Source organism: Mycothermus thermophilus, assembly GCF_041956435.1.
Source record: "Mycothermus thermophilus strain CBS 625.91 unplaced genomic scaffold VTJ04scaffold_2, whole genome shotgun sequence".
NCBI lineage: Eukaryota > Fungi > Ascomycota > Sordariomycetes > Sordariales > Chaetomiaceae > Mycothermus > Mycothermus thermophilus.
The window spans coordinates 3,900,931-3,924,462 of record NW_027191428.1 but is presented as its reverse complement, the minus strand read 5'-3'; the positions used below and the strand labels follow the sequence as shown (position 1 = coordinate 3,924,462).

The 23,532-nt window shown below is 56.3% G+C and overlaps 7 protein-coding genes across 7 annotated transcripts; 4 read left to right on the top strand and 3 right to left on the bottom strand.

Moving 5' to 3' along the window:
• Window positions 1–183: 183 nt before the first annotated feature.
• On the bottom strand, window positions 184–1,711 carry VTJ04DRAFT_3603 (mitochondrial 37S ribosomal protein mS29; the record flags this gene model as incomplete). Its single annotated transcript, XM_069361522.1, has 2 exons — window positions 184–977; window positions 1,042–1,711. 2 exons carry the CDS (start codon window positions 1,709–1,711, stop codon window positions 184–186), a joined length of 1,464 nt encoding a protein of 487 aa, XP_069222124.1.
• Window positions 1,712–2,154: 443 nt separating this feature from the next.
• Window positions 2,155–2,808, top strand: VTJ04DRAFT_3602 (uncharacterized protein; the record flags this gene model as incomplete). The annotated part of the gene is made up of 1 exon (XM_069361521.1): window positions 2,155–2,808. The coding sequence occupies one exon, from the start codon at window positions 2,155–2,157 to the stop codon at window positions 2,806–2,808; it is 654 nt and encodes a 217-aa protein (XP_069222123.1).
• A 606-nt stretch (window positions 2,809–3,414) lies between these two features.
• On the top strand, window positions 3,415–3,749 carry VTJ04DRAFT_3601 (uncharacterized protein; the record flags this gene model as incomplete). The annotated part of the gene is made up of 2 exons (XM_069361520.1): window positions 3,415–3,639; window positions 3,690–3,749. The coding sequence occupies 2 exons, from the start codon at window positions 3,415–3,417 to the stop codon at window positions 3,747–3,749; spliced, it is 285 nt and encodes a 94-aa protein (XP_069222122.1).
• Window positions 3,750–3,787: 38 nt separating this feature from the next.
• Window positions 3,788–6,171, bottom strand: VTJ04DRAFT_3600 (uncharacterized protein; the record flags this gene model as incomplete). Its single annotated transcript, XM_069361519.1, has 3 exons — window positions 3,788–4,602; window positions 4,659–5,459; window positions 5,595–6,171. The coding sequence occupies 3 exons, from the start codon at window positions 6,169–6,171 to the stop codon at window positions 3,788–3,790; spliced, it is 2,193 nt and encodes a 730-aa protein (XP_069222121.1).
• Window positions 6,172–9,340: 3,169 nt separating this feature from the next.
• On the top strand, window positions 9,341–10,393 carry VTJ04DRAFT_3599 (uncharacterized protein; the record flags this gene model as incomplete). The annotated part of the gene is made up of 2 exons (XM_069361516.1): window positions 9,341–9,707; window positions 9,774–10,393. 2 exons carry the CDS (start codon window positions 9,341–9,343, stop codon window positions 10,391–10,393), a joined length of 987 nt encoding a protein of 328 aa, XP_069222120.1.
• Window positions 10,394–12,422: 2,029 nt separating this feature from the next.
• VTJ04DRAFT_3598 (uncharacterized protein) lies at window positions 12,423–14,112 on the top strand (the record flags this gene model as incomplete). Its single annotated transcript, XM_069361515.1, has 4 exons — window positions 12,423–12,740; window positions 12,803–13,345; window positions 13,429–13,670; window positions 13,722–14,112. The coding sequence occupies 4 exons, from the start codon at window positions 12,423–12,425 to the stop codon at window positions 14,110–14,112; spliced, it is 1,494 nt and encodes a 497-aa protein (XP_069222119.1).
• An 809-nt stretch (window positions 14,113–14,921) lies between these two features.
• VTJ04DRAFT_3597 (uncharacterized protein) lies at window positions 14,922–18,467 on the bottom strand (the record flags this gene model as incomplete). Its single annotated transcript, XM_069361514.1, has 2 exons — window positions 14,922–17,572; window positions 17,633–18,467. The coding sequence occupies 2 exons, from the start codon at window positions 18,465–18,467 to the stop codon at window positions 14,922–14,924; spliced, it is 3,486 nt and encodes a 1,161-aa protein (XP_069222118.1).
• Window positions 18,468–23,532: the final 5,065 nt, after the last annotated feature.

Genomic DNA, 23,532 nt, shown 5'->3' with positions numbered 1-23,532 from the left:
TTTCCTACACATACAAGAACCTCTACATTTCGTTTCTAACGACACAATAATACATGGGTACCAGGCCAGATCGGCAGGTTTTCTCGCGTCATGTACAAGAATACATTCCTATCCCCGTTTCCTTGCCTTTCCCGCAGCCTCTCCCTCCCTCTTGCACTCACCCCTCTCTCACTCGACTTTCCCTCATCGCATACGCATCGTAAGCAACGAAGCGCGCTCCATCTCGCCCAACACGCCTCCGCCCGCGAGCGCCCACTTCTCAGCGACCGTCTTCTCGTCAATCACGGCGCGCAGCATGCCGCTGGCGGCCCAGTACTCGAGCAGGGCGCGGGCCTCGCGGCGGTCGACGCCGCCGACGCGCAGGATGTCGACGGAGCGGAGGACCGCCTCGATGCGCTCGTCGTAGCCGCGGAAGAAGGGATCCTTCTGCGGCACCTCGGGCGCCTTGAGCGCCTCGGCCTCGCGCTGGGCGAGGGCCAGCTCCATGGTGGGTGAGCGTGGCGAGTTGTTGCGGGTGGTGGCGCCGAGGACAGCGCCTCCGGCGGGGAACCGGACGGCGCCGCCCAGGGCGTCGGTGAAGAGGCGCACCAGAGCCAGGTCGAAGGAGTGGATGGGATCGAAGGTGGGCGAGCGGTAGTCGGAGACGCGCATGATGTGGGAGAGGCCGTCGAGGGAGAGGAGGACGGGCGGCCGGTTGGGGGCGTTAGAGGTAATTTCGTACCAGAAGACTTGGAAGACGGTCCAGGCTGTTTCGGCTTCCTTGGCTTGGTTGATAACGTTGAGCAAGGAGGCGCCGGCTGGGACGGTTTGTGGGAGCTCCGAGTGCTCGCTGACCGTGGTCATCCTGGCTAGGACATCGGCGTTGGCCTTGCGGATGGCATGCATGAGCTTGAGGGCGTACACCGGCTGGCTGTACTGCACCGGGTTGGTATCAGGGAGAGGCGCGTACTCGGTACACGCCGTGGTGAGCTCCTGGGCTGGGGGAGAGAGTTAGCATTCGGTATACGTCAGCTGAGTGAAGACGTCGAAACTTCAGCATACCGTCAGGAAAGTGGATGACGATCCAGTCGTTCAAGAAGGCGTGGGCCATAGCTTGCAGCAGCATGACGCTCTTGCCGGCGATCTTGTCGCCCGTGACGACGAGGCGGAGTGTTTTCCGGGCGCCGGCAGCCGACTGCATGCGGTTGGTCAGGTCGACCGTCTCCTTGCGCACCAGCACGGCGGGCTTCCGGAACATGCCCCAGCACTGGGTGGTCTTGAACGCCTCGCTGGCGCGGAGCTGGTCCACGGTCGAGGTGGGCAGGGCCAGCACCTTGCCGACGCATTCGGGATCAGCCAGGGAAGTGGGAGTGAGATCGGTCAGCCATGTCACGGGAACAGCGTTGTCGTTGGTGAGGGTGATGCGCTTGCGGTAGGCCTTGCGCTCGCCGGGCAGCGGGGATTTGCCGTGTTCGATGGTCCTCTTCTTCTTTTTCCCTCCCAATATCAGCTTCTTGCCCCTGCGGTAATGGCCTCCGATCATGGTCCCTCCTCGGGGAGCCGGGACCACCGCTTGTTGCCCAGGACCAGCTTGTGTCGCTGCTGTCGTGGAGAAGGAAGCTATCCGTGTTGCTGGTGTCAGGACTGAGGTTAATGTCGGAGCCGAGATGCGCAATGCCGGCGCCGTTGTGGACGGGCGCACCAGGCACCGCAAGCAATTGGGGGCCGACATGGTGAAGTCGGCTAGAGTATCGCAGTCGGAGTCGTCTCTCTGGCCTTTCGGTGTCTGGGCTCAATCACATCATCGGGACTGTTGGTGTTCTTGGTGTTGGCTGTGGTGTCTGACTCGGAGCTCCAAATTTCAGATCCAAATGCGGGACGGGATGGAGTCGGGACGGCAAAGTCATCCAGGGTTGGGGTTGGCAGTGGGGACTTATCCGCCATCTATAGCGGGGCCAGTTTCTGCCACTTCATACCGCCTAAATTTTCGGAACCTCCTGCATGCTCTTGCCAATCCATTGATGCTTGGTAGATGCTGCGACATTGCAGAGATACAAACTTGAACCTCCAAAAGACATCACGGCCACCCAAATCAACTAAACAAGCTCAATCAATTCTACCCGCGCCAACCTCCTATACCACCAAAGCCCGTTCCAACTCCCCACAGTATTCACAATGTCCACGACAACAACAACAGCACCACCACCAGCCACCAACGGCACCTCGAAACCCGCCAAACTCCCCGTCACCGTCGACAAACCGACCCCCTACACCTTCGACCTCGGCCTGCTCCTCGCCAACGACCCCAACCCCGTAAACGCCCCCAAAACTTCGGATCGCGACGCGCTCGAATCCCACCTCGCCTCCGTCGCGCGCGACGGCGCCCAGGTGCTGATCAACCAACTCCTCACCACCTGCGCCATCACCTCCACCAAGGACGGCGTCCTGCTCAACCTGCCGCCCGTCACCACGCCGCTGCCGCGCGAGAAGCCCGTGCCCGACACCAGCAACGGCGGCAAGCCCGAGACCAAATGGTCCGCCTTCGCCAAGCGCCGCGGCATCAAGCCCAAGACGCGCGAGCAGCGCCGCAACCTGCAGTATAACGAGGTGACGGGCGAGTGGGAGCGCAAGTGGGGCTACAAGGGCGCCAACAAGGCCGAGCAGGACCAGCCCATCATCGAGGTTAAGGCCAAGGACGAGGAGCGCCGCATGGCGTTGGGGCAGAGCGTGCGCGGTGATAAGAGGAGGGAGATTCGTGAACGGATCAAGAGGAATGAGCGGAGGATGAAGAGAAACTTGAGGAATGCTGAGAAGGCGAAGCAGAAGTAAAAGTCAGAGGAGGGCATCGTCACTGGGATTTTTGTCTGTTCTTTTTATTTTTCCGGGTGGTCTGTGCATACGTACTCTCCATGTGTCATATGTTGGGACAGTGGACTGTTTTGTCTCATTCAATTTTTGGCGTTGCGGTCTCGGTGGCCAGGGAACAGGGGTAAAACAAGGACCGAAGAGCACTTCTCGAAATAATCAACGGTGTTTTCATCCTCCACATCTCTGCGACGCGACGGCTTAACTCGCACCCTTATAAGGCCAACGACTGCCGAAGGACAAGCTCAAGACTCTCTCTTCGCCAAGCTATAACTGTCTGCGTGTTGTGTCTCCAGGACATTCTTCCATCTTGCGAGCTCCTGGCTGTTTCAAGCAAGATGGCCGTGTCCCATCCTTCTAGTTATCATACAGCGGTTCTCGCCGTCCAACGAGACCGAAATCAAGAACAGGCTCTGGCTCCTGGCATGCTTGCTTCCAATTGCAACCCGTTCATTCGATCAACCACACCAGCCAAACAAGGCCCCGAAACGCGACCCTCTCAACATCACCTACTCTTCCTGGCAAACGTTGGGTCCCCAGTAGGGTATGTCCTCCCATGAAGAATCAGAAATGACGGTATCAAGACGCATCCGAATAGAGAACAGCAACAACCAGATACAGGAGAAGCTAGGTAGACTGAAACGACAGAGAAGAAACCAAGATCAACGAAAGACACAAAACTCCCGCAGACACATAAATGCCAGGAGACCAAGACTGAGTAAAGGACTAGGCAAATCAATTAAATGCCACGAAACGATGGAAAAGAAGAGAAAACCGTTCCCTGGTACCCAAAGCGTGAGGATATAAATGCGGCACAAAATCGCCCAAAGCAACGCTCATTCCAGCGAGAGGAGCAACAAGGGGAAAAGAATCGTCAACGTCATAGAAGGATCATGCCGGAATAGAAAAGGCCCAAGAGGTCGTCGTAACCGGTGCGGGGAGCTCAGAGGTTCAGTGGCGACAGCGGCTTGATAGGCGAAAGCGGTCTGAGTTCGCCTGCAGCTGTCTTTCGCGGGGGAGTGTCCCTACTGCTGTCGATGGTGAGCGTCGCTGGTATTGTCGAGCCGGTTTCGCCGCCCTCCGAATCCGCCCCCGTCGGCACCCGCTTCTTCTTGATCGGCTTCTGCTGCTGCTGCTGTTGCTGCTGCGGTTGTTGTCCGCTCCCCTGACCCTGGCTTGAACTCTTGCTGTTGCTGCTTTCGGATGACGACGAGACGTTACGCTGTTGCTGTTGGGATTGCTGCTGTTGCTGCTGCTTCTGATCCTCGCGTCTGTCCTCCTCGGCGGCACGGCTCGCAGTGCCGTTGCTCCTGTCCCTCGACGCAATCCTTGGAGGGGGTTGATCAAAGAGCGCATACTCCTCCTCAATGTATTTGGCCTCGTTCTTGCACCCCTTCCAGCAGTCCCGCCAGTCGCAGACCAGGAACTTGAAGCAAAAGGCGTCGATCTTCATGCAGGGCTGGAAGCAAATGCAGAGGTTGCGGAAATCCATCTTGTTCTTGTCCGAATGGGCGAGCAGGAGGCTCAGGTGACAAGTAATGGCGAAGAGGAGGTAGTAGTTGAATGGCGGCAGGTTAGACAGCTCCTCAACTAGCAGGTCGGGCACCTTTTCGGCCCCAGCGCATTCCCTAGCAATCCTTTCCTGCGCCTCCTTGGGGAAGAGCTCGTCGGGCAGCTCGCGCAGCCAGGCCTTCAACATCGACCCGATAATGTTGATGTCGTAAAGGTCATCCTGCTCAAAGAGGTCCACGTCGAGTTCTGGAAGAATAATTAGCGATTGCGACTTCCTACAGCCCTAGGGCTGGATGACCTACCCTCGTCAAACCGGCGCTGCCACTTCTTGATTTGCGGTCCACTCCCTGGTACCCGGTAAAGCCCTTCCACCTCGCTGCCCTTGTAGTTCAGGTAGTCGATAGCTCGCCATGGGAAAGCGGGCATCCAAAACTCGGTCTTGTCCCGCGAGTCTTCGAGGCGCTTGGAGATACGAGTGAGGCGTGTCTGCTCGACCAACGGCAGGTTGATGACCTTAAGCTGGTAATGCTCATCATCCACAACCGGTTCCTTTGGCGGGGGAGGTTCACTCTTGCTGCCGCCAAATAAGCGATCACGGATAACACCTGCCGCCCTGCTGTTCTTGAGGTTGCTGAAAAAGGCCCCTCCTGGAGTTTGAGGATACGAGGGTATGGGTGGCTTGTAGTGATGGCCATCATGGTCGCGACCCCTGCTTTCCTTTTCCCTCGAGTGGGACCGTTCGGCCGAATGATTCCTCACCGCCGACGACATCATTTCTCGGAAGGATCGGTCGCGAGACTGAATCGGAGCCGTCTTTGGAGGCGCTTGTGGACCATACACGACTTCGGCGTCAGAATTTTTCCCTGGTGTCGGGGCAGGGACGGGAGCGGTCTCGTTCGGGCTCGGGCTATCGCCGTCCTTGTCCTTGAAGGACTTTGTACGGCCGAGCAGATGGAATGGTTTTGGTTTGGATTTCTTGGATGATGTGACCGAGGTATTGCCTGGACTGCTCTCGTTCTCGGCGGTCGAGGCGAGCGACACGTCGGATCGGGAGGGTAGCGGGGTAACCGGCTTCTGCAGAGACTGGTCCTGTTGGGACGAGTCTGAGATAGGGGCAAAGATTGATTAGCACAACTTGAAACGAGGAGCGATAAGCCTCTCCTGGCAGGATGATCGACCACAACTGGGGATTCCAGAAGGGCAGAACTGAAGCGGGAACACCAAAAATGACCTCGTACCTGACTTGCTGCTTTGTTTCGAAAGCCCTGGCCGGTCGGCGTCCCTGGACATGGTCTCGGTGCGTGAATTGGAGTGTTGATGTGCGCCAGATCGGTCGGACGACTTCTGGCTTTTTCCGAAGCCAAAGAAGAAGCCTGATTTCGAGGACTTGTCTTCACGCCTGGTGTGTTTGTGGCCTGGATATGGCTGTGACGGTTGCTGCTGCGTCTGCGGCTGCGGCGGCGCCAGCGCTGGCGGTTGCTGCGGAGGCAATGGCTGTTGCTCAGCAGGTCGGTCTCTTGGCGAAGGCTGCGGCGGGTCACGACGGTCGTCCGATCGTTGACGCTGGCGCAAGTCGTCTGAGGTGTCAAGGAGGATGTCGGCCAGCGGTTGGGTCTGGCTCGAGTCAACTAAGGGAGCTGCTGGAGTGTCCACTTTGTTCTGGCCGTGGCGGTAAGGAGAGCGCGGGGATCGTGGGGATGCGGTATCGGGTGGTAGTCGTGCAGAAGAACGAGAGACGGCGTCAGTCGGGCGGGAGTCATCGTCTAGGCGTAGTTCCTCGAGTGAGAGAGGTTCTGGCGCAGGCTTGCGGCCCATTTTGATCGATCCGGGGGGTTGACCAGGTGTGCCGCCGGGCCACCTGGCAAGGTCAGGTACTGGACCTTGGGAAACGGAACGGGACAGGCCTGTTTGTGCAGAATGCGTATGGGGTATGGGTATGGGTGCTGGGTGCGGAAGGGTTCTGGATGTTTCCTGTTCCTGATCCGGCGGTTGCTGTTCCTGTGTTCCTGCGCAGGAGAAGATGGAGGGAGTGTGTTAAGGTACGGAGCCCAGCGCACTTGGCCGAACCAGGGGGCGTGTGCCGTGTGGGCTCCTCCTGATTTGCGATCCGCCGCGCGCAACTCTGCCGCACCAGCGTGCAAGGGCCAACCGGTTGCAGCGATTGCAGCGACTGTTTTGCTGGGGCGCGCAACCGTGTTACAGGTCCGACTTCTATTAAGGATCCCCGTCGGTATGATGATGGAAATCGGCAGGATGTCCGTTGATACGACAATGAAAGATGTCTTCTTTGAAAGAAGACGGGAAGCACGGACGCAGTGGGCGATGGAGGGGCTTTGTGATGAGGTTCGAAGCAAGAGTCGCAAAAATTGGGGCCGAGCTTGGCGGTTTGGGCACTTGTGTTCCAGGGATCTATCTGGTCATGGGACGAATGGCAGATGGGAATTCACTCAGGCACCTCCAGGCATCTGGCGTTTTTTTGAGGTTGAAACCGTCGGGCGAGGCTCAGGTCAAGCAGCGTAAGTCGGACTTGGACGGAGGTGAAGGAAGACATGGAAAAGTGGGCCGCTTGATGGTGGATGAAACAGGGCATGACAGATGAAAACAAGAGGAAGAAATTGGAAATGCGTCAACGTGGAAGGATGATGGCACGAGAGTGAAGGGGAAACGACACACACTGAGCATCACCGAGATTCAGTGCAATTGCCTAGGTCTAACTTCGGTGATTAACTCATGTGTCTAGCGCTGGTCTTGCCCAGGCCAGCTCATGGACATGATCCATTTCTTTGAACAGACACAACGCGCAGGAAAGGCTGGCCCCAAGTCGGACACAATTGGAACAATGAAAGTGCAAATGGCGGAGTGGAGGTGAGCGCTGAGCCTCCCAGGGGTGGACGATGGGGGGCAACATAAGCTTGAACCCCGCCCTTCTGTCCCCCATCTCCGCGTCTGTTTTGTTTCCTCGTTGAGCGCTGGGAGTCTCTCGACTTCGATCCGCCGCCACTTACCCCCCTGGTCCATGGCTCTTGATTCGCGGCAACCCATCCAGTCGAAGCGCTCACGACCCCCGATGTTCTCGACCCCATCGGCTGAGTGTCCCGGTGGAGGGCGATGGACAAGCTGAAAATGCAAAGTGACGATAACCTGAACGGCTTGTTTGACCAAGGGCGATGGGCTTTGGCAACCCCGGTTGAAGATGCCTTGCTGACATATCATAGTCCAGACATTCACCGAAAACAGGAGGACTTTTGTTGAAGCCAGGCCATAACAGACGAATGTGCGTGACCCTGTGAGTGGGATGGCAACCGGCCATGTTGGCTTTTGGAAAGGTAAACAGATTGCCTCCCAGAAGCCGTTTAGCGTACGGCGTAGAACATCCGTCCTCTACCTAATTGCTCAAGTTAGCCGCCGCGTTGTCGCTGTTGTGTTGTTTGTGCGCACAAACCTCTTTATGGAGTAAAGGAGACGCCGTTGTGACAGAGATGCATCGAGAACCCGAAAGCAGCGGTTGTTCAACTCGCTCTGTCCTTCAACCGCTGCAATGCACCGTCGCCAGAACCCTCGCGAATACTTGCACTGAGATGGGCGTTTCGTCTCCACCTCTCGGCAAGAAACGAGGGGATCAAGGCGTCGCGTGCGACTTGTTAGCGCAAAAAAGGGTTCCAAAAGCTGCCGAGTTGGAATCGGGAAGACATTTTAGGTGACAAAACATGACCAAAGTGAGGAGTTGCCAGCCACATCACCCCTCGACTTGGACTGTCAAACCCTGTCCCACCGCGAGCTTGGCCATGGATGTGCGTATGTCTGCATCGGCCGTGATGGATTTGATGGAAGCGCCGTTGCTACGCAAATGGAGGGGCACCGCGGCTCACCTCGCCATATGACTTGCGAGGTTGGCACCATCCTGAATCCTCGAGTAGCTGTATCCTCCTGGGACGGACTCTCATCCACCAACCTGATCACTCTCTCGGGGGCCGAGTTTCCTGATCATTGTTGACACTCCGCGTATGTACAGCGCAACCCAGCCCGTCCAGGAGCTCCATGAACATGTCTGTGGTTCAAAGTTGGTGGTCAAGCGGGGTGTCAGGACGTGCATCTGACGCTAGTGGCTGTAATGGCTTAGCCCAGGAACACAGCAGATCTGAAACTCGGCGCTCAGGCTTGGCTCAGGTTGGCCGCTGGGATGTGATGTTGAACTTTGGGACAGCATCAGGTCAGCATCGATGTAGTCACGCATCTGACCCAGCGGGATGGCGCACATAAAAAAGCCTCGCACCACAAATACTACCTGACACGCATGTGAGGATGGTGTCACCACCGCCTTGGTCACATCCCTCAAACCAACCGTCACAGATGGCCGTCATGTTGCTGACACAGCATCTACTGAGCCTGGGCCTGAATTGCGCTGGACTGCATTGATGCATTGATGCCGCGGCGTATGGACGTTGAGAGGTGTTCGGCAGGACCGAGATTCTGGGACAACAGCCCCTTGCCCTGGGCATCTCGTGGAGGACCTACTATTCGCTTTGATGTTGCCCGTCTTCTAACCCGCGAATCCCGGATCGATCGACGGACCCAGATAGGTGTCCCGAAAGGTGCCGCAGCAAACTGGGAGAAAAAGAAATGCGGATAATTTCAAATCGAAGCTTCGATTGGCGATCCATTGTTTGTGTGTTTGTTTTGAATCTGTGTACGGAGTAGCCTACACTATGTCGTCGATGATTCCCCTTCCTTTCTTGAACAGAACCGGCATCAAGGGCCCGTCCTTGTATCCCCGCACCGGCTCGGGTCCCGTCCTCGGCTCCGGGCATTACGTAAGCCGCGTTGCGCCGTGGTGGAGCCCGTCTTTCCCTCCCCCGGCCCGCCGTTGCACGAGGCGCGGACAAGGAGATTCGACGTGTTTCTCCGGGACCCGGACGGGACCCAACCAAAGACGGAACCCCAGCCACACCAAGACCACCTAAACAAACCCCAACCGCTTCCACCGATGGCGCAAAAATTTGATCAACTTCCCGAAGAACTCCAACTGGCCACCTCGGCCCACGTCAAGTACATCCAAAGCCTGGACACAAGGAAAGACGAATATGGCTACTGGCTGACGGAGCACTTGCGCCTCAACGGGCTTTACTGGGGCCTCACGGCCCTGCACCTGATGGGCCACCCAGAAGCCCTGCCGCGCGAAGAAACCATCGACTTTGTCCTCTCATGCCAGCACGACAGCGGCGGCTTTGGTGCTGCCCCGGGCCACGACGCCCACATGCTGTCGACCGTCAGCGCGGTTCAGATCCTGGCCACGATTGATGCGCTCGACGAGCTGGACAAGCGCGGCAAAGGCAGGTTGCAGGTGGGCAAGTGTGCGTATCTCTGAACCTCACCCAACTCGATCGGTTTTCTGACGGTATGTTGACCCTTCGCTCTAGTTATCGCCAGCCTCCAAAACCCCGAAACAGGCACCTTCGCCGGCGACGAATGGGGCGAGGAAGACACACGGTTTCTATACGGCGCCTTCAACGCGCTCTCGCTGCTTGGTCTCCTCCATCTAATCGACGTCGACAAGGCTGTCCGTCATGTCGCAGCCTGCGCCAACTTTGACGGTGGCTACGGCGTGTCGCCCGGCGCCGAGTCCCACGCGGGGCAGATATTCACGTGCGTCGCGGCGCTGACTATTGCGGGGAGGCAAGACCTCATCGACAAGGAGCGGCTGGGGCGATGGCTCAGCGAGCGGCAAATTGCGGGCGGTGGGCTCAACGGCCGGCCCGAGAAGAAGGAGGATGTCTGCTACAGCTGGTGGGTGCTGAGCAGCCTCGAAATGATCGGCAAGACGCACTGGATTGATAGGGACAAGCTTGTGGCTTTCATCCTGCGATGCCAGGACACGGAAAACGGTGGTATTTCGGACAGGCCAGGGGATATGGTCGATGTCTGGCACACCGTGTTTGGCATCGCGGGGTTGAGTCTGCTCAAGCATCCCGGTCTGGAACCTGTGGATGAGGTCTATTGTATGCCCAAGGCCGTCACTGCGAGGGTATTGGGCCGCTAGAGCCAATTTATACCCGCCTTCCTGCCTGCTTGGTTGCCCTGAGCTCCTTGTGCTCTCCTTCTCGCGCTGTGCCTCATAGGTAGAAGGGGCTGTGTTGCATTGTATTTGTACCAGCTCCGTTTTCTTTTCTTTTTCAACTCCAAGCCCTGGGTCTCTTGCAATCTAATAACCTCCCAACATGACACAGCGTTGGTAGGATACAAGGCAAGAGAAGATAAACTCGTCGCCATATCCTTGCCACGTCCGGTGTTCCTTGTGCCGCCGGTCTGCGTGGAATGATGGTTAACGACGAACATTGCTTGGCCCTTCATCATTCTCCGTTCATCTCCTCCGTTGACATGACTCTCCATTCAACGGAAATAGAGATTCTAGAGACAATGACACTGTTTACATCCTGAGCTGGAGTTGGACAACTTGCCTCTTCCAACGTGGTATGGATTATGTTTTCTCACAAGGCTATGAAGACTGCAATGCATAAGCTCGTTGACCTCTCTCCCTCTTGTCATCAGCTTGTTCACTTCATTCCAACATGGCCCGGCCGGGCTCTGCCTCCCAGCCGAGGCCTGGTCCACCTTGAAGCATTCTGTTTGTGACCCATTGGCCTTCTTACGGATTGCCAGACACTTCATCAGAATATGAGGTACCATAGTCTTTCACACCTTGATAAAGGGCCGATCAGATAATCTGGACACTGCCATAAAAATCTGACAATACATGATGAGACTTCTTGCTCGGTTGCCAGTCAAAGATCCCTCGACCCAAGTCCTACCATGGCATTGTAGGCGCTTGACCGCCAGCTTGGGTCACTCGAGGGCCTTTTTGCTCTTTGGATCCGTCCAGCGTTTCGACCTCTGCGTGATTTAAGAGGTGAATCAACTTCTCAATGTAATTGCACAAGTCGGAGTGAACCCATCGCACAGCAATTCGGTCTCTTCCAACACCAGGCAACGCCGGGCACCATCCCGCTGCTTTGAGCACCTAACTCCTGCATCACCACAAGAATACTCAAATCTCAAACCCCCGAGTGGACTACAATCCGAAGGTCGGTCACTAAAGAAAAAAAAATGATTGAATTCGGAAGTTGTTGCAGGTTCACGGTTCATGTCCAGTGGTCTTCCTCTCTCGAGAGCCATGGGGCGCTCTTTCCTTTTTGGATTCTCTGCCCTCTGCTCTTTCCTCTCTGTTGAGTCTCCCCTCCAGGCAGCAAGCCATTGGGTGATCAACTGACGAGGTTGAGGAGGCCGTGACTTCCGCAACGCGTCTTGACGCGTCCACATGTCGAAGCGACTTCCTAAGACAATCGCATCCTCTCCAACTCTCCGATTCTCGGATTATCCTTCCACACAGAACAGATTCTTCAGTCCACACTCCTTCGATTTTTTTTCTCATCCTCTTCTCTTTCCTCACCTAATCAGCCAGGCGTGTTCAGATGGAAGCCTGCGTCCTTGTTGTTTCCACTTCCTCCAATCCTTGACTGGTCCATGCGAGTCACTGTCTTTCCCGGACTCCTTCCTCTCCAATATCTTTCACTTCAATTCCCGCCTTTCGACAAGACGCAACACACTCAGACGCGACTGCATTCCCCTCTTCGAGATTTCTTCCTCGGGGACATAGGAGGGACCGAATCCAAGACTGTCTGACGGTAAGCCTTCGCATTTTTGATCAAGTTAATTCATCCTCTCAACTATTCAATTGGCCAACGACCACCACATTGCCGTTCTCTCGGCATTCATCTTGACATTCCCTACATTTACACTGCTCCAACATCCAGCTTGGTGGCATCTTCAAGGTGCTATTGCACGTTGTTTGAGTTCCAGGTCTCACTTGCCTCCGACAAGTCCACTAACACCTCCATCTCAACCCAGAGGTCGCCAATCCCCCCTGTGTTCAAATACCACCTTCAAGTCACCCGCTCCAACCCATCGAGACTGAGGCTGGCCCTGCCAAGTCGAAATAACCGGATCCGTAAGCCACTACCTTTCCTCTTCTAACATTCCTTGCCTCTCACCAATTCTCTCCGTGAAAGGCCATGGCCGCAGTTGCACCCATGGACTTGGTGATGAGGGGCGACGCTGGTTCCATCCCTCTTCAATGCACCATCTGTCCGAAGAAACCCAAGTTTTCCGACTTGTCTCACCTCCTCACCCACATATCGTCAAAAAGTCACCTGGCACACCGTTTCAGAGCCGAGCTCAGGGCACGGGACGACAGGATCGCCCTCGAGGAGGTCCGCCAGTATGACAGCTGGTGCGAGCGATATGGCATCAATGCCCTCCTGGCCGAACGCATGGCAGCCAAGGAGAGGAAGAAGGGTGGTGGCAGACGTGGACGGCCCGTCAGTGGGGATGTAAGTGCGCCTCCCGTCATGGAAGGGAGCTTCTCCAAGGCTTACTCGGGTCAATGACGCAGAGCAAGGCCGACACCCCAGCGGGCTCCAATGGCTTTGTCAAGACAGAGCCTGATGACTACACTCTGGCCCAGTGCTCGACTCAATGGACCCCAATCCCCGCTCCCTACCACCATGGACATCATGATCCTTTCGATGTGGTTGGCTATCCTACTCCGAGTCTGAAGCGTTCTCGTTCGGATAACTCAGACCCGGTTACCCCTGAAAATGACATGCATCCCAAGCCGTACCGCCGGTGGCCTTCGGAGACAGCAACCACCGATAGTGCCAATCCCTCTGAGTTCACCTCGGAAACCACAGAGTTGGACGAAGACAATGACTCGAGTAAGCTCAAAGGCATCAAATACCCGGGCATGGGACTGTTTGATTCCGCCGACGAGAACCAGAGGCGTATGCGCAACCAGCGGAAGGATGACTCCGTCTTGAAGCAGATGGAAGAAACTTCCTCTGGAATTGCTCCCAATGAGATGGTGTTGACCGACGGAACCCTAGAGTTCCAGCGCTTTCGTGACATCTACGCCTCACCTTCTGTGGAAGGCACTCCGGTAGGCCGCATTCATATAACCGTCATCCACCGGACCTGGCACTGGTTTGAGTGCCGGATTCTAACCCATAAAACTTTCTCCAGGACCGGGAACTCGAAGAGGATGAGGAGCGGAAACCAAAGCGTGGTCGTCGTGCCAATGGGGCTGCTCCGAAGCAGGTGCGCACACGTGCCTCAACCAGACTGACACGTCAGACGAACAAGACCAAGAACAAAAGTGAGCGCGAGGAAGAGGACGATGATGTCCGTGCATCTGGTGACGGCTACGACATCTTCCGTGACACGCCCACGGCCAATCCTATGGGCAGTCCACATAGGGCGCATGGGTACGTCATGGACCCTCCAGGCACGGTGGATCTCTGCTGACCGTGAGCTAGCTATGAACTTCGTCGCCGCGCTGCGCTTCAACCAGTCAACAAGAAAATGGTCATCGGATCCGCGTCAGAGAAGCAAGCGAAGTCAACCGCGTACATGGCATCTCGCGAGGCCGGTACCGGCGTCTTCAGTTCGCAGCCTCCTGTCCCTAGCGCTCATTACTTCCATTCTCAGCACAGCCTGGGACCCGGTACTTTCAACCCTCTGAACGTCCAGGCCAGGGGCTACTACAACCCGTACGCCTATTCCAACTTCAGTGAGACCAAGCCCTCTCCTGCTACATTCCAGGCAATGAGCTCGATGAATTTGGGCAACATGCCCTTCAGCAGCTTCACGGGCCACTTTACGTCGGATGCCGGCCATGAAGGTGCCAACCAGTATGACGATCTTTGAGACAGGGATTGGAGCAATACATGGGCTTTTTTCACAGTCCGCCTGCCGCATCCCGCATTCTTGTTAGGTTGCAGGCAACTTTGGGACCGCGGGGCTGTTCGAATACGCTCGATCACCGAGATCACTAGAGGTTCATCTTGAGCATCCTTTGCAGTCTTTATCTTTGCTGGGGGAGGACAGAGTTTCGATGAAATTTTGACCACGGTAACAGGAGTCATTAGATCGGCGAGAAGACAGAAGGAAGACAAAGGTGCCTGGGCGGTAGCATAGCATGATCTTTACTTATCCTCATCTTCTAGATAGTGGCATGGCTCCCAAGGATTCACACAACCCCATCATTACAGGGTCGTATTTAGAGCACGAGACATCAGTCATAGCTTCAATAGAATCATCACATACCCTTGCTGCCCATGAGAGTTCGTGTGGGCCAGGCCTGACTGGCCTTGTGAATGTGGCCAGACGGATGCTGGCAGGTAATGCAACGACGGGCTGGGGAGGTCGCAAGGTCCATAGGGTCATAATAACATCAAGGAAACAGGACATGGGATCAATAAGGTACCTGATGTCTCGAAACGGGCGCTAGTGTTATGTATTGTTCCTGTACCGCCTTTTGTCCACCTGCACTGATAAACTCTATCATGATCACTGGTAAATGGCCGACACAGGTTATGATCCGCCCACAATTGGATTGCCCTAGTAATATTAACAGAACGCCAACCCCAGCTGAAGGAAAGCCGTCAGGGACAACGAGAGGACCGGCCAATCTCACATCCACGAGCCCAGCCAGTGCGTCAAAACCCGCTCCAAACTCACAATTGCTCGACGCTCGAAATAAGCTGGTCAAGCTTGTCATCATCGTCGTCGCCATCCCCTCCCGCCGATGATGCTGATGCCAGCACGTCGCGAAGCAGGCGTGCGGCGCCCTGCAGCCGGCGGGCCTTGACGGCCTCCTCCATCTCGCGCGACTTGCGGGCGGCGACGTCGAGGACGCGGCGCGGGATGCGCGCGAGCCGCGCCACGTTGAGGCCGTAGGAGCGGTGGGCGACGCCGTCGGCCACTTCGTAGAGGAAGGTGATTTCCTCGTCGAGGACAGACGAGTCTTCGGCTTCGTCCTCGTTAGGATTATCGCCGTTCGCAGGCAGGGGTTTGTGCTGTTGTGTATGTTTGGATTTTGCCTCGAAGCGCATGTGCACGCACCGAACGAGGCCGTCGCCCAGCCCCTGCGCGACGCGCGCCAGGGATTGGTAGTGCGTGATGAAGAGGGTGAGGCAGCGTATGTCGCGGACGACGTGGTCGAGGACCGCGTGGGCGATGGCGGCTCCGTCGTGCGTCGAGGTGCCGCGGCCCAGCTCGTCGAGGATGACGAGCGAGCGTGGCGTTGCGCCGCGTAGGATGGCGGCGGTCTCGGAGACCTCGACCATGAAGGTGCTTTCGCCAGCGAACAAGTTGTCGCGAGCGCCCATACGGGTGTAGATTGCGTCGGTTAGCGTGAGGGACATGGCCTCGGCAGGGACGAAAGAGCCGATCTGGGCGAGCAAGACGAGGAGCGCCACAGCGCGGACGTAGCTTGACTTGCCGCCCATGTTGGGGCCCGTGATGAGCTGGGCGATGGGGGAGGGCGAGGAGAGGGTCGTGGTGAAGGGGATGTAGCCGTCCGGGAGGGTATGCTCGGCGATGGGGTGGCGGCCAGAGGTGATGGAAATGGTAGGCGGCGTCGAGGCTGGGAGGAAGTTTGGCTTTGTGTACCCGGGCAGAGCTGCCACTTGGGCAAGGGAGAGCAGGCAGTCAAGAGTTGCGAGAGAGGCGACGGCGTCGCGGAGAGGTTGATACTCAGTGGCTATCTCCTTGAGGAGGTTGGCGAAGGCAGCGTCGCAAGCCGCGGCCAGAGCCTCCTTGTGCTGGTCGCGCTCATTGAGGAGTTTCATGACCTCGGGGGTGTGGAAACGCGAGAGCTTCTTGGTGCCACTGATCTTGGCCCACGAGGCTGGAACGTGCTTGAGGTCCGTGTTGGGCACCTCGATGAGGTACTCAATGCCAGCTACGGTGACGTAGGTGACGGGGGTCTTCTTGCCGAGCTTCGCGGCGGCGTCCTTACGGTGCATATCCAGATCGGCCTCAACAGCCGCGATTCCCAGCTTGTGGTTGGTGATATCCTCCGTCTCTTCATCGTCCCGGAAGAATGTGTACTTGTCATCTTTCCTTGCTGCCTCGGCATTGATTTTGTCGAGATACTTTGTGACAATATCCCCAATGCCAGGGAGGGAGCAGATCGCTTCGCTGATGAGGCGCGACTTGAATCCCGTATCCTCAGGCGTCTTCACGCGGGAGAAGTCCATAGCTATCCGCTGGAGAGTCTGCAGGGTCGAAAGAAGCTCTGGTCGCGTACACTTGCCATAGTATATGCGGATAAGGCTGCGTTCCAGGTCAGCGCGGATGAAGCTCAGCATGCCCCCGATCTTGTCGACTTTGAGGGTGGACTGGTTTTCAAGCAGCTCTTCAACGGCAGCAACACGCTCCTCTAGACGCTCCTTGTCCAGCAAGGGCCGACCAATCCACTTCCTCAGAAGCCGTCGACCGGGTCGAGTGCGAGTCTTGTCCAACGCCCACAGCAGGCTCCCTTTCTCGGACTGGTCCGTGGCGTTCCGGTACACCTCGAGGCTCTCCAGGGTGGTGCCATTGATCAGCATGTGCTGGCGCGTACTAAACGACTGGAAGTATTTTTTTAGGTCGAAGATGTGCTCCAGGCCGTACTCGGTCAGATGCGTGATCATGGCTGACAGGCATATGGTGACAGGCTCGGACAGGTTCAAGACCTTGTCCAGCAAGTCAGCCGAGCGCTCGTCATCCTTGTTCGCCTTCCCCGCATAGAACTGCGTAACGTGCGAAGAGGCCTCTGCGGCCATGGTTTTGGTCTTGGGCACCCGCTCCACGCGGGTCCTGTCACCGAAGACGTTTGTGCTACTGCCCGCCAAGTGCTGAACCAGCTTGTCAGTGGCCTTGGAGAGGTCGCCGACAATGAGAAGCTCACACGGCGAGATGTGCAGCAAACGGGTCTCGATCTCGCGCCGCATGAAGCCGTCTTCAAAATGATCGTAGATGATATCGCCTGTCGCAGGCTGGACAGCGAGGATGCCAACGTCAACCTTCTCATCGGCCCCGGTTCCCTTTGCCGGAGACTCAGTGAGGCACAGCAAATAGCCTCCTGCCGATGCGCCCGCGCCTTCAGCCTGGTCAAGCTCTCCTGTCTCGTCGATGTAGGTGCCTTTGGTGTAGATGTTTGTGAGCTTGCGGACGAACGGAGCATTCCGGTTGTCGCCAACTTTTTTGAGCGCCGCGGTTTCGAGCTGGCGAACAACGCCGACTTTGTAACCGGCGGCCACCAGGCGTTTGACGTGGACGTTGAGGCGGTGTACAGGAATGCTGGCCGAGGCAAACCGATCGAGATGGGCCTCCGAAGGATCTTGAACTTGTCAGCGGGTCCATTGACAGACATATGCCAAGGAGTATGGGAATAGCGTACGTTCATCGTATCGAAACTTGCCGGGAATGCAGACAATGCTCAGGACTTTGGCAGCAATGCGGGCATCCTCGCCAAAGAAGCGAAACTTGTAGCCAACCTCAACGACCAGGACAGTATCCATGTGTTTCCTCTTGATCTCGAGGAATTGGATCTCCATTGGCGTCAGCTTGCCTGGCTTGGCGCCCTTCTTCTTGCCCTTTGCCGCGGGTGCAGGTTCCTCCTCTTCTTCCGCATCCTCGACGGCGCCATCGTCGTCTTCGCCATCCCCGCCAGGACTCTCGTTGCCGCCATTTGCCTCCCTTCTCCTGAAGAGGGACAGGCTGTCGGGATTGCCAAGTTTTTTGACAAACTTTCTGTGTAGTTCCTCCTTCTTCCGCCTCACTGCTTCGGCGTCCTCCTCATCCTGGTCCTGCACAGAGGTGCTCGCCCCATAGGCGTAACGCTCTGTCCGAGATGACGGAGGAGGATTTGGCGTAGCAGGGGATGGGCTTTTCGGGGCGTCGACGACGCCGTCAGATGCATCGTCGACGTAGTCATCGTCATCATCGTCATCGACAATGGCTCTCGCACGCTTGGACGCGCGGCCGTTTCGAGGAGCACTGGAGGGAGCACTCTCCGGCAAGCGGCGTTTGCGAGAGGTATCTGACACGGGGGAGGTGGAAGATGCGGCGTTGTCGTCTTTGTCGTCCTTCCCCTTCCTGACGTCCGGACTTGGAATGGGTTCCCCGCTGGCGGGAGAGGATGCCGGTGCAGGCTTCTTGCTGGGAGCACGGACGGTGAAGAAACTGGTCAACGAAGCCTGCTTCTTCTCCGGAGGACGAGATGGACCTGCCATGGTGTTGAGCGGTGGGACAGTCGGGTTCTCGTCCGATGATTGATGTCACCCGAGAGGTGTGGTGCGGATGGTCTCGGTTGGAGCCGGTCAAACGCGATGCTCCTTGCGATGGAGATTCGGCACGAAAATCCGAAGACGCGGGTCGACGCGTCCCACGGCTGAGAGGGTTGCATGCGAGATCACGTGATATGTTACTTACAGAACACATGGAATGGCCCGGATTATGTCAGCAAGGTCCGGCTTACCCGTTCAAGAGTTTGGACCCACTCTCGACCCGACCCTTCATTTTTCTTCGTCAATGCTGTGGAATGCTGGCCGGAGGTTTTCTTCGATCTGACGGAGGATGTGCCCCGGGAGTTTGGTGTTTGTTCGGAAACACTGCGCAACATGGCCAAATCAGGTCATCTCTTCATCATGCAGCCATCGAAGCGAACAAGACTCGATTACTCCGTAGAACGCAGGACACCACTCCGTCGGTGCCGGATTTCCATCGAGATGGTCCCGTCTGCTGGGTCAGCAACCTCACGGCTCTTCGGCGCGCAATTCGCCAGTCTTTTCCCTCTCTGTCAGCACTCTCGCCTCCCGCACCACGCTGTCCCAACAGGCCCCTTTGTTTTCTCGTCTGTTTTCGCCAGTCAGCAACCCGAATGCAAAGAAAAAAACCAGCGCAGAATCGAGCCATGGCCTTTCACGGAAAAGTCTGGTCGCAGTCACACGCACACGTCGCAACACCGCGCGGGCGAGACGGCCATCCCGCGGCTCGGCACCCCTTGTCATGAAGTGAGGTTGCATGCCCGCAATATCGTCCCGTCTTTGCGATGCGACCCTGGCCCACCCCCTTCCAAGGTTCCAGGCTAGGACGAGACCCATCAACCAGGACCGTTGCCCGTTTTTGGCAGTGGGGTGACGGCGTTACATCGGCCCATCTCCGCCGTTGCCCAAAGTCTGGGGACGGCAAGGTCCTGGGAACACCACCTCACGGTTTGCCGTTACGTTTGTATGTATTACACTAGGGAAATGTCGGAGAGGAACAAAGCATCAGTCTGGCATGTTGACACCGCGATTTTTGTCGACTTCACTGTCAGATTGGCTGCGAGGGCTCTGGCCGTTGATGTTGTCAAACATGTTGACTTTCGGTCTGCTTTGCATGGAACTCGCTTTTCCGAGCATCCAGACAATTCTACAACCAAACCACATAGGTGCGGGTGGCTGACCTATAGAAGTGTCAAGACGTCCCTGGCTCCTCACCACATGATACATCAACGACATATCCCTGACACTGCTTTCCAACACGTGAGTCCATAACGGGGACATTTATGTTTGCATTGAGCTCAGGCATACTTTGCGTATATCTCGTGTGCCGTTTCCGCCATGGGACCTTAATAGTTCCAAAAATTGTCTTTATTTTCGAGAGATATTGTGTCTCTGACAGGCCTGAACTATCATTCCCTGTGCGTGATTCATACCTATGGGCCGGGGTGAACGAACAGTGGCCACTGGACCATTCTAATATCAATCATCCAAAACATCAGAATCCGTGTGATGATATTGTGAACGCCTATCATGGGCATGACTCGTCATGTAGGAAAGCTAAAATCCAGACCTTACTATGATTGAGTGTCCGACTTGCCATGTTGGTGTGAGAAGTGCCATTCCATTTGGACATTCATTACTGGCATGAAACCCACAGCGGGTGTTCCCGCTCCCGTGGCATTCGGATGGCTTCCCTGTCACAATGCTTTTACACAGCCACTTTGGAGGGAACATGAACCAGGAGTTACTGGTATGATATCAAAAGTTGAATGAATTACGCCTCTCCTACTATTTCTGGCCGGTAATACATCAGGAAACTTCGAATATTCGGAATTATGATATTTGTGACTTAGCATCAGCCTTGGTTTTCAGGGATGCCTTCGTCTGATTCCGCATTAATTATCAAAGTTCTGCTCGAAATTGGCGGGGAGTGTTCGAGCCATTAAATCCTTTTCTGTGCCTTGCGAGATGATATTCATAATTATTACTCCGTACATTTGATTTTTGTGTTCGATGCTCCAGGACCTGTCAACTATAAATTACTCTGAGTATCCTGCAAGAACTTCAACTGTGTGTTCCATTACTTGATATCCAATTCACTCTTTGAATTCTTCCGTTAGGAGATTGTTGTCAAAACACCCAAGGTTCCCCTTTCGGTTGTCACAGCGACCCACCAGATCTCGCGTGGTCTTGGAACCGTCCCTTGCAGGTCGGCAGCTACCTCACCCGCCTATCCGGCCTTTCCGGTGGCCTTATGGAGCAGTATTAAGAGATCAGACATGATACGTCGTACCTGGACTAGGCGCCCTCTAGGCGAGATGCCTAGGAAGGCTACCTTGGCTGTACCTGCAGAGCTTGGTGTTCCATGGGAAGACCAGGTCCATGTTTCTGGGGCCCGGAGGCATGAGTTCACTTGCCGGAGGTGACCCGTGGACCTCCAGATCCGCAAGACGGAGCAGGGGCAATGTATTTTGAAGTCTGTCGAGGCTGCATGACCGTTCTTAGATGACGAGCCTCGTGTTGTCAATATGCTCTTGGGAGCCGCCGTGATCCATGACAGCTTGGCAGACGCCGTTTTTGATAGATGTCCTCGAAGGCGAACCTTGAGGATGTCTGATTTGTCCTGCACGTTGTCTGCCATGTGCAAGAGTACTTCGTTGGGCGAAGGGTTGGGTACTTTGGTGTTCATCCCGGAACATATGCGCCTAGAGGACCCAAGATCATGGTTGTTGGGTATGATGGAGGGTGCCTACCCGAGCCGACGCATCTTAAAGTTCCGATGCAGAGTACGCAAGAGTCCAGATGGTGCTTGGGAGATGATACTCGAGTTTGACTGACCCCAGGAACAGGAGTATCTTGGTGTTGTCCATTTCTTTTTCCCTCTCGATGTTGGGAAAGGCGTGTGCTCCGTATCCCAAGGGATGTTGTTGGGGGAAACGTCAGTCTAGTCAATCTTTGGGACCCGGTTTGTAAATCCGAGATGGTGAATCTGAGATGTCTATTCCGTAATGTCTATGATCTGGCCATGTCCAACGGCTCCAGATTCGTCACTGTTATCAAGACAGAGAGAAGAAGATTGGGTTGTAGTCGGGCACCAGGATCCGTTGGATGTATGGAGCAAGATGGTGGAGGTGCCCTCTGACTCCACCCAGACATTTGTTCCGGTTCCGGTGCTGGTGGTTTGCAACTAGAATCCATAGAAGGAGCCATCAGGAACTTCACAACAAGACAATTCCCTCAATTCGCACCTGGAAGCGAAATCCTGACATCCAACACCATCAGCACTCATCGCAGCCAACAGAGGCGTACTCGGTTAATCCCCTCTATCAAACAATCTCGCTCCTGGTTTCCTCTTGGAGCTGCACAAGACTGGAAAATCCCATCTCGCCTCTTGGGCACCAACACTTCCCGTCGGGACGGATCACCGACTCTCGGCTGTTCTCACTTCATGTGAGCCCACCACTTGGTCGGGAGCGCCAAAAATTCAGCCGCAAAGCCTGGGATTTCCAGATGCTCGAGATTCGTCGTCAGGCGTTTGGGACCCTCCGCCTGATACCCGAAAAGAACATCACCAAGATCTCCGAACCTCGACCCGGCACAAAGGTTCTGTTACACCTGACACCTCACACCTTGCCTGCCACTCACTAGCTCCCTGTTCCAGCATCAGCTGACGCGCCTCGCGTCCTGTCTGAGAATCCCGCTGGTGGCTCGACGTGTCCGCTGAGAAATTCCTGCGCAGCGACTGACTGGCAGAATCCAGCACCTGGTGTGTAGCAGAACGCAACAGAACGCAGCAACGCCCAGACTGGGTGTCACACCAGGTGTCGGTCGTTTAGCCTAAATGCATGCCAAGACGGGTATTGTTCGACCGCGATCCGTCGTTCGAGTCCAACAAGGAGCCGCATGCAGGGAACCGTCCGCCACCAGAGAGCCTGCTTGATCGTTAGCGTCCCCCTGGCACTAACGCAAGCTTGACGATGTCGGGCCTCCCGCCTGCAAACCACGCCAGGATGGGTTAGCGCCACGGCGTTGCTGCCCTTCTCGAAGCTTGTGAAGGTGGGGCTCCAACCACTCACAACCGCCGTTCGGCTCTGCGATCGGACGCCACGCCCGTGACGGCAGCAAACGGCCACCCAACGCTCTCGACCATGGGTCGTGGAAGCCCGGATTTACGGGGACGATTCCTACCGCCCAATCACAGCCCCTACCTCGCGGCCCTGACCCAGTTCATCCGTCCACGTTCCTCGGCCGGTTCGCATCTTTTGAGGAGCGTTTCAACGGGCGCATGATGTGGTTTACTTTGTACGTCCAGGGGGCCGTCCCCGCGAGCTAGCCAGCTGACAGGTTTGCTTGACTGTCGCTCGCCGCGGGCTGCTGCAGTCGAGCTTGCTCGCTCGAGCCCTCCTCATCAATGCTCCCGTCGTCTGCCGGCGGCCACTCCGTGCCCAATTTCCCGGTCACGCACACACAGGAGCTCGCAACCACACGCGCCGCGTTTGCTTGACATGAAATGTGTGTCTGCTCATCTCGAAACTGCACGGCATAATGCAACACTCGGGGCACTTTCATCGTCGTAGTCTCTACGTACCCATGTACTCCGTACAAACAACACCACACCAGTCCCTGACACAGCAGCCGGCAGGCGTTCCGGGACGGTTCACACCTATCAAGTGTCAACACACCCCTCCCCCCTGCGGAAAATTGTCAACACAACAGACAAGGCGTTCCCCAAGACGACATCCCGCCATCCACCGTCCGCTTCCTAGCGCACCATTTCATTTTCATGTGCAATGCTCAGGTTGGCCATCCGGGGACCAGCGACGATCCCCACCCTCGAGCTGTCGTCTCGCTGTCAAAACCTCTCTCGCCACATTCTTGCAGCTTGCTGTCGTTGGCGTTTGTTAGAGACGCGATATCACGGGCCGAAGAGGCTTCTGATCGGGCGCGCCACACTGGGCACGATGCATGCAGGCCGTCCGTGTCGGTCCGCTTCCACCGGCAAGGCGGCTGTTGGTTCGTTGGGGGCTGTAGA